The sequence below is a fragment of the Leptidea sinapis genome, chromosome 1 (assembly GCF_905404315.1).
Source record: "Leptidea sinapis chromosome 1, ilLepSina1.1, whole genome shotgun sequence".
Lineage (NCBI taxonomy): Eukaryota > Metazoa > Arthropoda > Insecta > Lepidoptera > Pieridae > Leptidea > Leptidea sinapis.
The window spans coordinates 1,939,304-1,953,263 of record NC_066265.1 but is presented as its reverse complement, the minus strand read 5'-3'; the positions used below and the strand labels follow the sequence as shown (position 1 = coordinate 1,953,263).

The following is a 13,960-nucleotide window of genomic DNA, read 5'->3' as shown; positions in this document are numbered from 1 at the left end:
TAGATTAAGTTGGTGTTCCAATAATTCCACATGCATATATTATATTAACCAAACAATCATATATCTCTCTTCGTTAAGGCAGTATTGGTCAGAAACGTAGAACGTAGTTCGACCGCTTTTTCTCTGAGTTGCTTTTACAAATACGAAAGAGTCTTTACTTTTGTCCTATTAATATATATCCACAAACTATGGCGCTTCTTTTGGTTACAGAACTTTCAAAATTGTTTCAGTAGATCCAGAGATTACCCCCTACAACCTCAGAAACTTTGCCACTTTATAATATTAGTATAGATTTACCACAAGCGAGATCCACGCTCATAAAATTAATCCGCTCATTCAAATGACGTTGCATCTTGTAATCCATTCTTGACGTACAAATATCTAAAATAGACCTTTTAAAGCTTTCAACCTTGAAGGCGTGTATAGCATAAGATTGTCTGTATCCATTAACTCTTTGTTCCAAACGGAGGTTAAGATGTCCTTCAGTTGGGGCGAGATAATACGAATATATTTCGGCACGTCTTGTTGACAAGTCATCAAGTCGCCGACTTGCGTTCATTACGGCGCTAATCGATTGAACATTTGCGTGCATGGCTTGTTCATTTCTTTATGACGTGTTAGTGATTTAAATTAAAGCAGTTTCTTATTTTGAACCTTAAAGTCATGTAAATATGACTGTATATTCCTCTTGGTAACGATATTCAACTTTATATGTCTCGTCTGCTTTTGCTCGACAAATACTTCTATATACCTACAGCAACGAAGTATTACTACAATAATAATATTAATAATACATTGTTTACTTCGATATTTAATGACTTTCATAAAGATACCGGGTGAATTGAGCTAGAACTGAATCATGCTGTGTTTGGTTTATTCTTTTTCCAACTCTACCACGAACTGCGAACGTATTATCTGTAACACAGATTAAAACAGGGGTAACGCACTAACTGTCCCGTGTTTCTTTCACCCCAAATCCCGAAACCAGCCCACAAAGCACAGGGACCGGCGGCGTCTGAAAACTAAAAATAACCGCGCATTGATCAGTACCGCCTGTTAACCCGCGCGCGACGCTCGCGCATCACGCGAACACAACCATGGCGGAGACCATTGAGGAAACTTACGAGACGGCGGTCACCCGGAAGGTGATCCGCAAGAGCATTAAGATAGAGGAGGTGAGGCCCGCTTTAAGTTACCGCGACGCGAATACCCGCCACAGACACACGCCACTCGCCAGTCACATAACCGATAACACAACCGGCCGACTCGGACGTAAACACAATCGCTGCCGCACGAAACACCACCCCGTTACACACGGGTTGCCATTGCGTCAGCACGGGTTTCCGCTTTGCCTATTCCCGGATTAAAATAAGTGAATATTCAGTGAATATTGTCATAAATAGAATCCAGTTTGAATGGCTCCAGAACCCACCTTGACGCGTGTGCGACCTAGCTCATGACACGGGCACTGACCTTCAAAGACAACACACAACCATCATATGATTACTGCAGCACAACTAGGTACATTATGCTTACATTTATACAGTGCATTATCCCCATTATTCTGTATTGTGCAGTCACGCAATTCCACGATGACTTTGTGTATAAGAAACTGTTGATTAACCAAATCAATAAGATACAGTAAAAGTTGTTGGAATGGTTAATCGTGCGCGTTATCATATTCCATTGGCAAAACAATAAATATCAGTAGGAACTATTGCTCGTTTCCAAAGCGCAAAATCCAATGGAAAAACGCGCCGCAGCATATTTTCGTCTTGGCTCCCATCCTAGTTTATCTGCTTCATTACGATGTTTATTCACAATACAAATGCGTACATTAGTGCGCGCTTCAACAGATTATGCTCCACGTTCGAACACTGCAATCTGTGATCAAAAAGTAAGTTCCGAAGAAATTCTGCGCTTCTCAGAATACAATAATCCTAGATATGAATCGTAGAAATGTAAAAATTACACGCTCAATAACACATAATTTGTTGCAATTATGTTAGTGAGTGAGTTTGATAAAATCTCTGCTGTCGAATTCTTTGCCAAACTGTTATACAAGCTATATGTACACTTGGCAGATTTTCCTCTGGTAAAAATGAAACGAGACATAGTCTCCAGCTGTAAATAAAGTCATAAAACTTAATGTACGCGGGGGGTATTGCAATGCATTAATTGCTTTTAGTATTCGAAAGTCTGGTAATATTCGGCCAATCAATCAGTAGGTAATTAATGGTAGATCGAAACATACCCTTAAAAATGAAGTAACGATATCTACTATGTAGTTATTTTACTTCAATATGTGAACTGTGTCCGTTATTTAAAATAAAAATGGAAATGAATAGACAATAAAACAGGTCCTCTGGTAAAAATGAAACAAGACATAGTCTCCAGCTGTAAATAAAGTCATAAAACTTAATGTACGCTGGTGGTTTGGGTTGCAATGCATTATTTACTTTTAGTAATCTAAAGTCTAGTAATATTCGGCCAATCAATCAGAATTTATTTAATGGTAGATCGAAACATATCCCTTAAAAATGAAGTAACGATATCTAATATGTAGTAACTTTACTTCAATGTGTGCACTGTGTCAGTAATTTAAAAGAAAAATGGAAATGAATAGACAATAAAACAGGTACCACAGCTGCAGCAAACCCCATTGCACTAGTGAGCATACTTCCACGATAGCTAAAATAAATCTAGGGACAAATAACATTTTTTAATTTTAGTTGTTTGAAGAGCAAAAATGGCATCTTATTTTTTACAAAGTCAACATTGTTAAATATCTTTGTTGAACTGTAACATCCACAAAATAGGTTATTTGTCAAAACTCTTATCAATTCGTCTACTTTTGTTTAGTGTTGCAAGTGTTAAAAGAACAAATGTTAATACCAATCAATTAATAGGTGGAAAAATAGTTTCTTTTACGTTAATTTATTTTCTTATTAGTACAAAGACCAGTTAAATGCTTCATACAAGTTTAGTCTATGTCAAAATTATGAATTGTGCAGTCTATCCTCACTAAATAACATGCCTTTCCCTTTTTTGATTTTGAATTCAAAAATCTATTGAACAATGCATCGAGAATGAATATTAGCACTACTCAGAAATATCCCTTGCAACTATATAAACATATATTATTTATAAATATATATTTATAATTTATAAATATGTTAATAGATAGGATAAAGGATGATTAATGTTTTCTGTTTAAAATATTTATTGAGGAATGGCGACTGAAAAGGTTTCATAAGTTTAAGTAGATACTGAATATTATAATGTCTACAAATATTGCATTGGATGTTTTAAGAGAACTTAATACGACATTTAACGATTTTTTTATATTTCTTACAACTTCAAATAAAAACTTAGTTCTATGAAGCATATATTATAAAAAACTAAAACTATAAAATTATCGATCCAACAAAAAACAAGTTGACAGAATGCATCATATGCGTAAATCATCAAGTATTTACGTGCTTACAGTACACAGACGTGGTCGCTGACTATGGGCCTGATTAGAAAGCTCATGGTCGCCCAGAGGGTAATGGACAGTTTCCTTGCGAGATCGAATCAGTAGGTCTACTCGCAAAATCGACATCGATATATTCGGAACGATACGATAATTACACGAATATATCGCACCTACCCTACTCTAACAAATGTTCGTATTCAATATCGTTTATCGTAACAACATCGTAACCATAGACTAATATTTTGATTTATGAATTATGCGCAAAATATGTATAATCTGTGCTATGTCGCTGCTAAGTGTCAAAAGTCAAAACATAGCTCAGGTGCTTAGTACCATGCCAGTCTCTGCAACACCAATTTGCATCATTTACACAAAATGTAAATATTCAAAAATTATGTAATGAATATAATATGAGCATTTAAAGTAACTAAACCCTTCTCGTCGACTTCCTATTTCTCAGGCGGCCATTTGCATTACTTTCTACGCATAAACTTAAATTACTTGGTAGTAAATAAATCCTGTTGAATAGTAAATCAGATATAATTATTTAAATTTTATTTATTAAGTATGTTCAATCATCGTTTCGACATTGAATACGATGTAACTAAGAGTAGGATTCGACACGACTAATACCACGATATATCGAATATCGATTTAAGGAGTAGGCCCACAGATATAAGGAGATCCGTAGGAGAACCAAAATCACTGACATAGCCCATATGATTCCGAAACTGAAGTGGCGGTGGGCAGGACACAGGAGATATAAGTAACCTGCAATAATAAAAAAAAACCTACAACACCACTAGGGAATTGTAAAATTGCTTGCAAATCGAAATATGAAATAAGGATTTTCTTCTTTAACCCTTGTATCTCGCTATACCAATTTGCATGCATCTTTTCTACGAATGGGAGATTATACTCCTATTCAGTTTTAGTTTTCTCTTCAGTGTCTATCAATTAGCATTACACTTGGTAAACAAAAGTCTAGTATTTTTCCAAACATAAAAGCCCCAAGTCGAATTCGATGCAACACATAATATTTCGAGCTGAATCCGAATCTGACACGGAAATGTTTTCTTTTCTCTACATTTCTACATACAATGTATTAATTTTTGACACTGCAGGAATAAAATCCAAAAAATTATTGATACTTTTTAAATATTTATTTTGTTATATCTCGAATCATATTAAGGCACGACACATTTCGAATTATTTGTTTTTAATTTCCATTTTTGCCTCTAACCCGGTGATATCTACTTAGAAATTTAACATAACAATGGAAGGGTGATAATTGTGGATGTAAACACTAAACGTGGATGTACCACACGACCACATTATCAGCTCTGGACTTCACTGGAACGTTAAGCCCCTCCCGTTCCCCTTTCACCATTCCAAACAAACAGCTAAACAGATATTCAAATTTTCGTTCTCAACGTAATGAATTAGAGTAGGTTTAGAAATTCGAAATGTCAAACAATGGCGTTCGGGACGATACTTCGGAACGAATGGAACCGTAGTAGGAAACTCCCGAAACTACGATCGAAACTTCGTTTTTCGTTGAACAAGAGTAGACCTACTGTTATGTGTGATAAATTTGTATTATCGCTGCTTTCAGTTTGAAAACTTCATTGTATAGTTTTGATTTTAGTCGTTAATAGTTCTGTAATTGCCGTTGTTCTGTGACGCTATAATAGTTCTGTCAGAAATATAAATACTTACTTTTTGTACTTAACCCAGATTGTTTCGTGGATTATTCATAATTATAATAATAATTAAGATCACAACACCTTTACATCAATGAATAATACAGATAAATAAATCGTTGTTGATTTATATTTTATTCATAATAATATCCTAGTCATAGATTAAGTATTGGTCTCCGCTGCGCTACCAATATATGTATCTAGTAGTTTGCGGTATCTATACCGCACTACCTAGAACTAACTGATGATGATATGTGATCCCAGTGTCTTTCTTTTTTCTTGTAGTATTATTATTTTTACTTACTTACTACATACGCAACACGGCATTTTGGTTTCAATTATTAACAAAATTTATCAGAACATGTAGCACGTCAACTTCACACACTGTTCTAGATTGGCTCGAGTACGCCCACTTGGGCGTAGTATTAGTTGCCGCACTTTGAGACTACGCCTGCGGTATCTAGATACCTTTATCTAATATCCTAGTAATGCTTTTTTTGCACATCGTAGCAAAGCGACTATGTGACGTCATCTACGTTAGGTCCAAAGATAAAACTACCGGGTAGTAGATGTAAATTCTAAAAAAATTAAAAAAAATCTATAGAGCACATTAAAAAGTTTTAACTAAAAGAACAAGAGCAAGAACGCTCTCAAATAGGTAAATAAGTTAGCGAATCACCCAAAAACATTTTTTGCGAATAAACTTTATGACAAGTTGCAATACCCTGCATAAATTTTCTATACAAAAAAGTAGGGATCATAGGATGTTTTAATCAACAACAAGGTCGGAACATCCTGTGTAATATTTAGCATTCGGTTGCTATTAGACATGTTATTTCTAATTCAACGACCCACATCCAACGGATAGTTGCTCAAATATAATTATACCGGCTCTACTCCATCAAATTTAATATATCAAATGCGTCTTACAAGTCTGCACTATTAAATACACCTAAAATATATTTGTGTCTGTCGAGTAATAATTAATACCGTGCGTAATATTAATTCGGAAAAAAGAGAAAGTACATCTCTAACGGAGATACAAGACTTATGAGATTTTTATACCTTTACTAGTTGACCCAGCAAACGTTGATTTGCCATACAAATTTATTAAAAAAAAATTGTCTATAAAAATAGACGTTGGTCGATTCCATGACCATGTGCACACAAAATTTCATACAAATCGATTCAGGCGTTTCGGAAGAATTTGTTAACAAACACCGCGAATCGAGAAATTTATATATTAGACTAGCTGACCCAGGAAACGTTGAATTCCCATATAAAGTAATTAAAAAAAATTCAATAATTAAAATTTTTGGGCTACAAAAATAGATGCAACTGATTCTCACAACTACCAAATATATCGTACTACAGTAATTATTATATTCGATTGCCATCTTGCAATTCTATTGCGTATCTGTTGGATGGAATAGAATAATATTAAATACATACAATATACTAGAGTGTGTTATATAAGTGGTCTGGTTCTATCACTAGCTTATTAGCTCTTAAATATATTTTGAGTCTATTTGTCCAATCCTTCCACTTTTTTTTATGGAATATTGTCCTTAACTTGTCCTGTCCGTAATTGTCCTCCACAAACGAGCGTACGGGTCACCTGGTGTTAAGTGATCACCGCCACACACATTCTCTTGCAACACCAGAGGAATCACCAGAGCGTTGCCGAATTTTAAGGAAGGTGTACGCGCTTTTTTTGACGGTACCCATGTCGCATCGTCCCGAAAACACCGCACAAGGAGGTGAGGATGATATCCTAACTTGTGGCGTGTCAAGAAGCTGCGAATTCGAAGCTGGAATTCGGCGGCAGGAATCAGGTTAAACAGCTCTTCGGAACACTCCCCCAATGCGGTAGAAGACACACTTGAGCGGCATGTTGTGGCTTCTTATATCTAATTTCTCCATTGTACTCACTAACACACGCTATCGATAATTTCTTCAGTTCTTCTTTTACCTCCATTATTTTCTTTCTTCTGACGAGCTTGGAAAATGACATAGGCTACCCTTAATGGCGAAAAAAGAAATAGAGGGTTTGAAATAGAAGGAGATAAAACCATGAAACTTTGTATATAGGAACTTGATAAGTAGTAATTTATAAACATTTGTTCAAGCATGTTTGAATCTTTGATCTACATGGGGATCAAATAGGATATTTAAGTTGGAAGAAATACTATTAAAGAGACTGTCATTGTGACAAGGGATATCCGCTGTATCATAGAAGAGCGCCATCAGTAGCGGAAAGAGCAGTTTGTATGTGTATAAGTTGCAAAGAACCTTAAAAAAATAAAAATGCAGCCCAAAGTAACTATTCCACCGGGACGAAGTCGCGAGTAAAAGCTAGTATAATATAAAATAAATAAGATATTGAGGAATTAACATAATATTTATTAAACACATCACATCTTTATTACAAACTTAGGTGTTATAGGGTAAGCATTCGTTTTATGGTCTCACAGCCTCGACAGTCTCTACCTGTTCAATGTATTTTTTTATTTACAATTAGGGACAATAAAAATAACAGGATAAAACCTAACATCTAATAACAAGTACAGGATACCTTACGTGATCTAATTAAAATTGTACACAGCATACCTCAAATACTGTAAAAAATAAGTGGACACAACAGAAATGACAAAATAAAGAAATTTAAGTTAAATATGAGATTATTTAACGTAAACTAGCCACTTTTATAAAGAGTATTTTTAAACAAATGTATATTTTTATACCCCTGTACAGGCTGTTTGACAGCAATTTTTTTTACCTGTTTGAAGCGCTCCTCGCGAGCGTCCAGAGAACTAATTTTGACGTATAATACAAATGGCCACGAGAGAAGCGTATAGTACTCTGAAGTATTATTGCATTTTGAATTAATTTCGTTCGTTTTCCGTGTTATTTATACTTCAGGAATCAGCGTAATCAAGTACACAATTTTTTTTGTAAATAGGTTTCCTATCGATGTTTGTTTAGCTGAGGTTGTCATCACTAGTTTTAGTACCGCAGACCCTCGCTATATGGCCAACAGCGCCAAAATGGCGAATATCAAACAGGCACAAAAGCACTTTGACAGCCGCCAGTCTAGTGGTAAATAGTAGAGATCAGTCCTTTACAGCGTGTTGACGAACAAAGCGTACAAGAGAGAAAAATATCTCTAACAGATTTTGATTGACAAGTCGTAAACAGTCAGCCACTTGGAATTAGCTCCTTAGTATTTTCAATATTTGACCACTAACTAACGCACTCATTGATAAATATAAATTGGTCACGTATTATAGAATTATCAAGTCAATTACGCTATTATAAGAGATATTCTAAGAGCGCTTTCGCATCGTCCGATCCGAATCCGATCCGTATCCGTGAAAAAATGGTCCGAATTAGTCGTAGAACTATTTCTATGGTAGTTTATGCACTAGATCCGGCTTCCGTCATACGATTTTTTTCCGTCAACACTTAGAAATAGTTCTACGACTACACCTGACCGTTTTTCACTGGTACTTATCGGATTCGGATCGGATCGTAGTGCGAAAGTGCTCTTAGTCTAGTTAGTAAGCTTTTTAGTACCTACATACAAAATAGGCATAAAAGGCAACTATACCAAACAGCCAAACTCCATCTTTTTATTAATCTTGTTTTGGCGGTCTTGTATTTATATAAATTTTAGATATGAATTAAAAAATAACGATTATTTTGATTGATTGACCGAGCATTACTCGGATTTTTGAGAATGTACAAAACTTGACCAAAAAAAAACTAATGGGACATCTCGATTCGAACCGGGGTCCTCTGCTTTCCGGATCACCCAATGTCTCATCTGAGCTATTACAGTTTTGTATATAGTGGAGAAATTAACCTTTGTATTCTTATGTTATTGTAGCTGTTTCTCATTAAAACACGGATAAAACTACATTGTTTTAAAACTGAAACCTAGCTAGATTGATTTACCGGCCCCGAAACGCCCTGTATATCACAAGAATTGCTCGTTTAAAGATAAGATATTTCGAATCCCGGTAGGTACTAAGATTTATGTGATGATTATAAACGTTTATTTCCGAGTCATGGGTGTTTAAGTAATACACCATTAAATAAATCGTTGTCATGTACCCATAGTACAGGCTATGCTTAGTTTGGGGCAAGGTAATTTTTATAAAAGTGTGTCAATATTATTATTATTATACGACATATACGTACGATATTGCCATGTTTCGTTAATATTTACCGAAGTAAAACTAATATTTCAAACGCCCTACCCAATGACTCAATTGAGGGCAACAAAAGCATTTTGCGACGAGGACACGAACTGATTTACTTTTTGTGTTTGTGGCCATTATCGTAAACGATAGCGGGTCACATTGACGACTTGCCAATTAGGTATATCTATAGGTATGTACACTTCAAACAGACTTTTAAAAATATAAAGTTTCTTGTTTACGAACAAAAAATTGTTTAGGTACAAAAGAATAAAGCGAGGTTTTACCAGAGGGGGCTCCTGTGCACAGGATGCCGGCTAGATTATGGGTACCATAACGGCGCCTGTTTCTGCCCTGAAACAGTAATGTCTAAGCATTACTGTGTTTCGGTCTGAAGGGGGCTGTAGCTAGTGAAATTATTGGGAAAATTAGTCTTAACATCTTATGTCTCAAGGTGACGAAAACAATTGTAGTGCCGCTCAGAATTTTTGGGGTTTGAACCCTGAGCGGCACAGCATTGTAATGGACGGAGCATATCAATAACCATCAGCTAAACCTCCTGCTCGTCTCAAAAAAACCGTATTATCAGAAACAGAGCGCGTGAGAAGTACATACAAGACTCAGCGTCCACTCTTTTAAATCAGTAACTACTAATAGTACTCTACGTACATATCTATCTATTTTACAATAGCTGTAATATTCATAAAAAATTAGTTTGTAAGTTACTGTCTCAAATATCAAATATATCATATAAATTAATTTATTTCGAAAGCATAAAACTTTTCAGCTTGATAACAAAGTCTTGGAATAAATTGAATATATACGGAGAGTTCTCACGATAAAAAGTATACATAATATATCTTTATAAACAAATATACGATGTAAATAAATGCATCCGTAAATAAACAGCATATTAGTATCCAAATAAAGACATGAAAGAACATGTGGCGGTACTTGTTCCTGGAACTGAACGCGCAAAAACCACAACATGACCAACTGTTCGGGAACACTGCCAAATTATTATTTTACCTAATTGACTTACAGAACATCCCATACGTTTGATCATATTCCAACGATATTACACAGTTATGGCCTGTAAATGCGTGCTTTAACAAAACAGTACATTATATTAGTTTTTATTTTTTTTTGTTAATAGTGCGATACTTTGGCCACATTGCTCGCAGAAATGCCAATAATTTGGAGCGTCTTATAGTGACAGGGAAGGTAGAAGGAAAGAGACAGAGAGGCCGGAGTCCCATACGGTGGTCTGACCAAATTTACAAAGAGCTGGAGGTGCCAATGAATGTTGCAATACATCAGGCAACGGAACGCAACCAATGTCGACAGCTAGTGGACATGATCAGAGGGAGTCACGATCCTCAGCAGTGAGCGAAACGACTGAGAAGTGAAGAAGAATTTTATTTTATTGATACTTGATAGATATGATGTTCTTACTTTTTTTGAAGCATTGCGAATGTAGTGAATTGGAAAATCTAATAGTGGGTATTAAGTCTACGCGCATTTTGCATGAAATTTCTTGTATCGCTGATCGGCTCCTGTTTTCCAGAACAGATACGATTTTGGGAAAAGATAAGAGCATACTCCCACTTTAAAGGCCGGCAACGCATCTCTTTACCCCTGGTCTTTCGGATGTCTGTAGGCGGTTGCCTCAATACTCCATCACATGGCGTATTGATAGGTTTTAAGTTGATGCCAGGCCCTAAAGAAAATTAAACTTAATATTATAAACAGCGTACTTACTGTTATTATTAAGGTTCTCTGGCCACGCGTGTCTGTCCGCTTGGGTTGTTTTGTTCTTGACGAAGCTATCCCGCTCAAAGTCACGCGTGGCGAGTGTAGGTACTTACTATTACATTTGGCTGTGCACCGACTTCAAAGCTATCAATATGTAGCACATACAAATAATAGTATTTTATGAATATTGAAGGTTATTTGATAGGTACTTTTCAGTTTTTGAAGTCTGTTTTTTTAAACGTAGTTTTTTTATTTTTTACATTTTAGTGTCAGTTAATAATTATAATATATAATCAACCTGAATGAAAAAAAGCCGTACACAAAAAACAGTAATATCATCAAGGTACACAAAAATTTTCATAAAATTAAAACTACTGGGCCAAACTATGTAAAATTGTTATGAGACGTAATTCGGTTCATAAATCTAAAAGTAATAGGTGTACATACATAAAACAAAAATACCGAACGAATTGATAACCTCCTCCTTTTTGAAGTCGGTTAAATAACTATAATTAGGTAGGTATATAAAATGTAACATAATATATCTCCAACCAACATACCTATATGGTCGACTATAATTACGTAGTTATATAAAATGTAACATATATCCCCAACCAACATATATGTAGAGTTAAACATAGTTTGATTAAATAAAAACGTACTTATTTATATTTTTCCATCAGTATCTTGAGATAAACAGAGTAACCATTAACGCTTAATGCCCGCAATAACCCGCCATGTTGGATTGCATGTGACGTCATGCAGTAACCTCAGTATCAGTTAAAATTGAGAATGTGCTTTCAACAATAAGTGATTTATCAATATTGAAGTGTGTTTGGAAAGATTGTGGAGTATTTAGAGCTTAGATTAAGGATTGATCTCCAACTAGATACCGCACTACCTAAGAACAATAGCTTTTTTTATTAAGTCAACTTTATATTGTAGTTTGTATTCACTATAAGGACTCCGTGTCACCTTACATAACAGTGAGGCACCAAAACAAGCCGACAAACGTGTAGATACATAGCCCCACGCATACACATACATACACTAATACCTACAAGCCGATTAGCCGCCATTATGAGATTTGCCATCGTCTGTGACAGATCAGTTTGCGTCGCAATAAAATATTTTAAAAATACCGTCGTGCGTTGTGAAAAAGTGTAAAAACAATGCTATAAAAGTATTTGTGGATATATGATTATTTAAGTGAGAAAAAATTGTGTAACTGGTATACCCCGTACACACACTAACATAACGGTGCTTCACTTGCTAATATCACGGCGCGGAGTCCTTCCTTTTTTTACTAGTCCGTGTTTGTATTAGGTATTTGTCAACATGCTTGTGTGCATTTTCATATTATGTAACTTATATACGCTTCGTGTTCTTTTACATTGAAATTAATAAAATTCAAAATACCTACTGATGATATGTGATCCCAGTGTCTTTCTTATTTCTTGTAGTATTATTTTTACAAAGTTTTACTATGCAACCAGGCATTTTAGTTTCAATTATTAGCAAAGTTTTTTTAATTAATATTAGAAAAGTCGCGTTGCCGCGCTTTGCGACTATGCCTGCGTTATCTAGTTAGAGCGCAGCGGAAACCAATCCTTAATCTAAGATTTAGAGTATATAACGGCCTATTTAAATCAAAATTGTATTGGTCCTTAATATATTACATTACCTCATTATTTCTTTTTGGTTTTTTATACGGGATACTGAATATCACGGGGTACTGAATTCTACTAATCTATATATTTAAAAGAAAATGTATGTATGTATGTTCCCTATTAACTCCTAAACTATTCGACCGATCTCAATGAAATCTTTTGTAGTAGATTCGTTGAAGCTCAAGGAAGGTTTACATATATAATTTTAATTAATATGGCAAAACAACGTTTGCCAGGTCAGCTAGTATCATATGTATGGGAGTGTTTAATATCTAAATTTTGGATACTTCTCGAATGACTTTTAAAAAGTTATTGATGTTATTTTACTGATTAGGTAAAGTACTTTAAAAGTTTTTTGATATCTGTAATAGTTATGGAATAATCGCCTGTATAGGGTTAACAAACAAAACAATACAAACAAAAAAATACCGTTTTAAAAATATAAAATAAATGATACTCTTTTTTTTTAAGATCAGATATACCTACTCTATTTCTTCTAATAAAAGTTGGCATCCCTACCTGCTATTTATGCAAAATGTTGACTATACAGCTGACAACACTGTCAATACAATGATAATTCTGCCTATGGACTTGCATCCCGTGCCACTAAATAAATTAAAAAAAATGATAATTCTGAAAGTTTTCCGAATGTCAGGAAGTCTTGCAAATAAAAGCGGGAATCGTTATATACGTCCGAATAAACCAATCATAAGAAAAATATCTATTAGTAAAGATTGCATATTCTTGGTTTATAGTCAATCTCAGGTATAACTTTATACCAAGTTTATTTGTAAGGCCGCAAGTTTAGTTATTCCTGCTTTTGTCTATGTTTATGTATAAGTCATATTATCCTAGCTTCTACATACGAGTACACTACGCCTCGAAACTAGAGGAGAAGAAATCCTTTTTCACCGGAATTGTTCATCACAGTATTGGAAAATGTCTTTAAACAATTAGACAGGAAGGCCAAAGGCACATGGATTGGCAATAAGTGCCTCAGGGTATGTTCCGATATGCACTGTGACCACTGTACAGTGTGACGTCAATAAATAAATACTGTAAAGCCGTTCTATTAAAGTTATATTGGTTACTATTTAAAAGGGAACGCAATCCCGTATACTGTCAGGCGCATTTTTTGACGCAGCATTCAAA

At 35.0% G+C, this 13,960-nt stretch overlaps 1 protein-coding gene across 1 annotated transcript in view; it reads left to right on the top strand.

The window, feature by feature from the left end:
* Positions 1-1,014: 1,014 nt before the first annotated feature.
* LOC126979839 (tropomodulin-1) overlaps positions 1,015-13,960 on the top strand; it is a 132,016-nt gene continuing 119,070 nt past the window's right edge. The window contains exon 1 of the mRNA XM_050829410.1: positions 1,015-1,175. Coding sequence (XP_050685367.1) covers positions 1,098-1,175 — 78 coding nt within the window. The 5' untranslated portion in view covers positions 1,015-1,097. The remainder of the gene's footprint in view (positions 1,176-13,960) is intronic.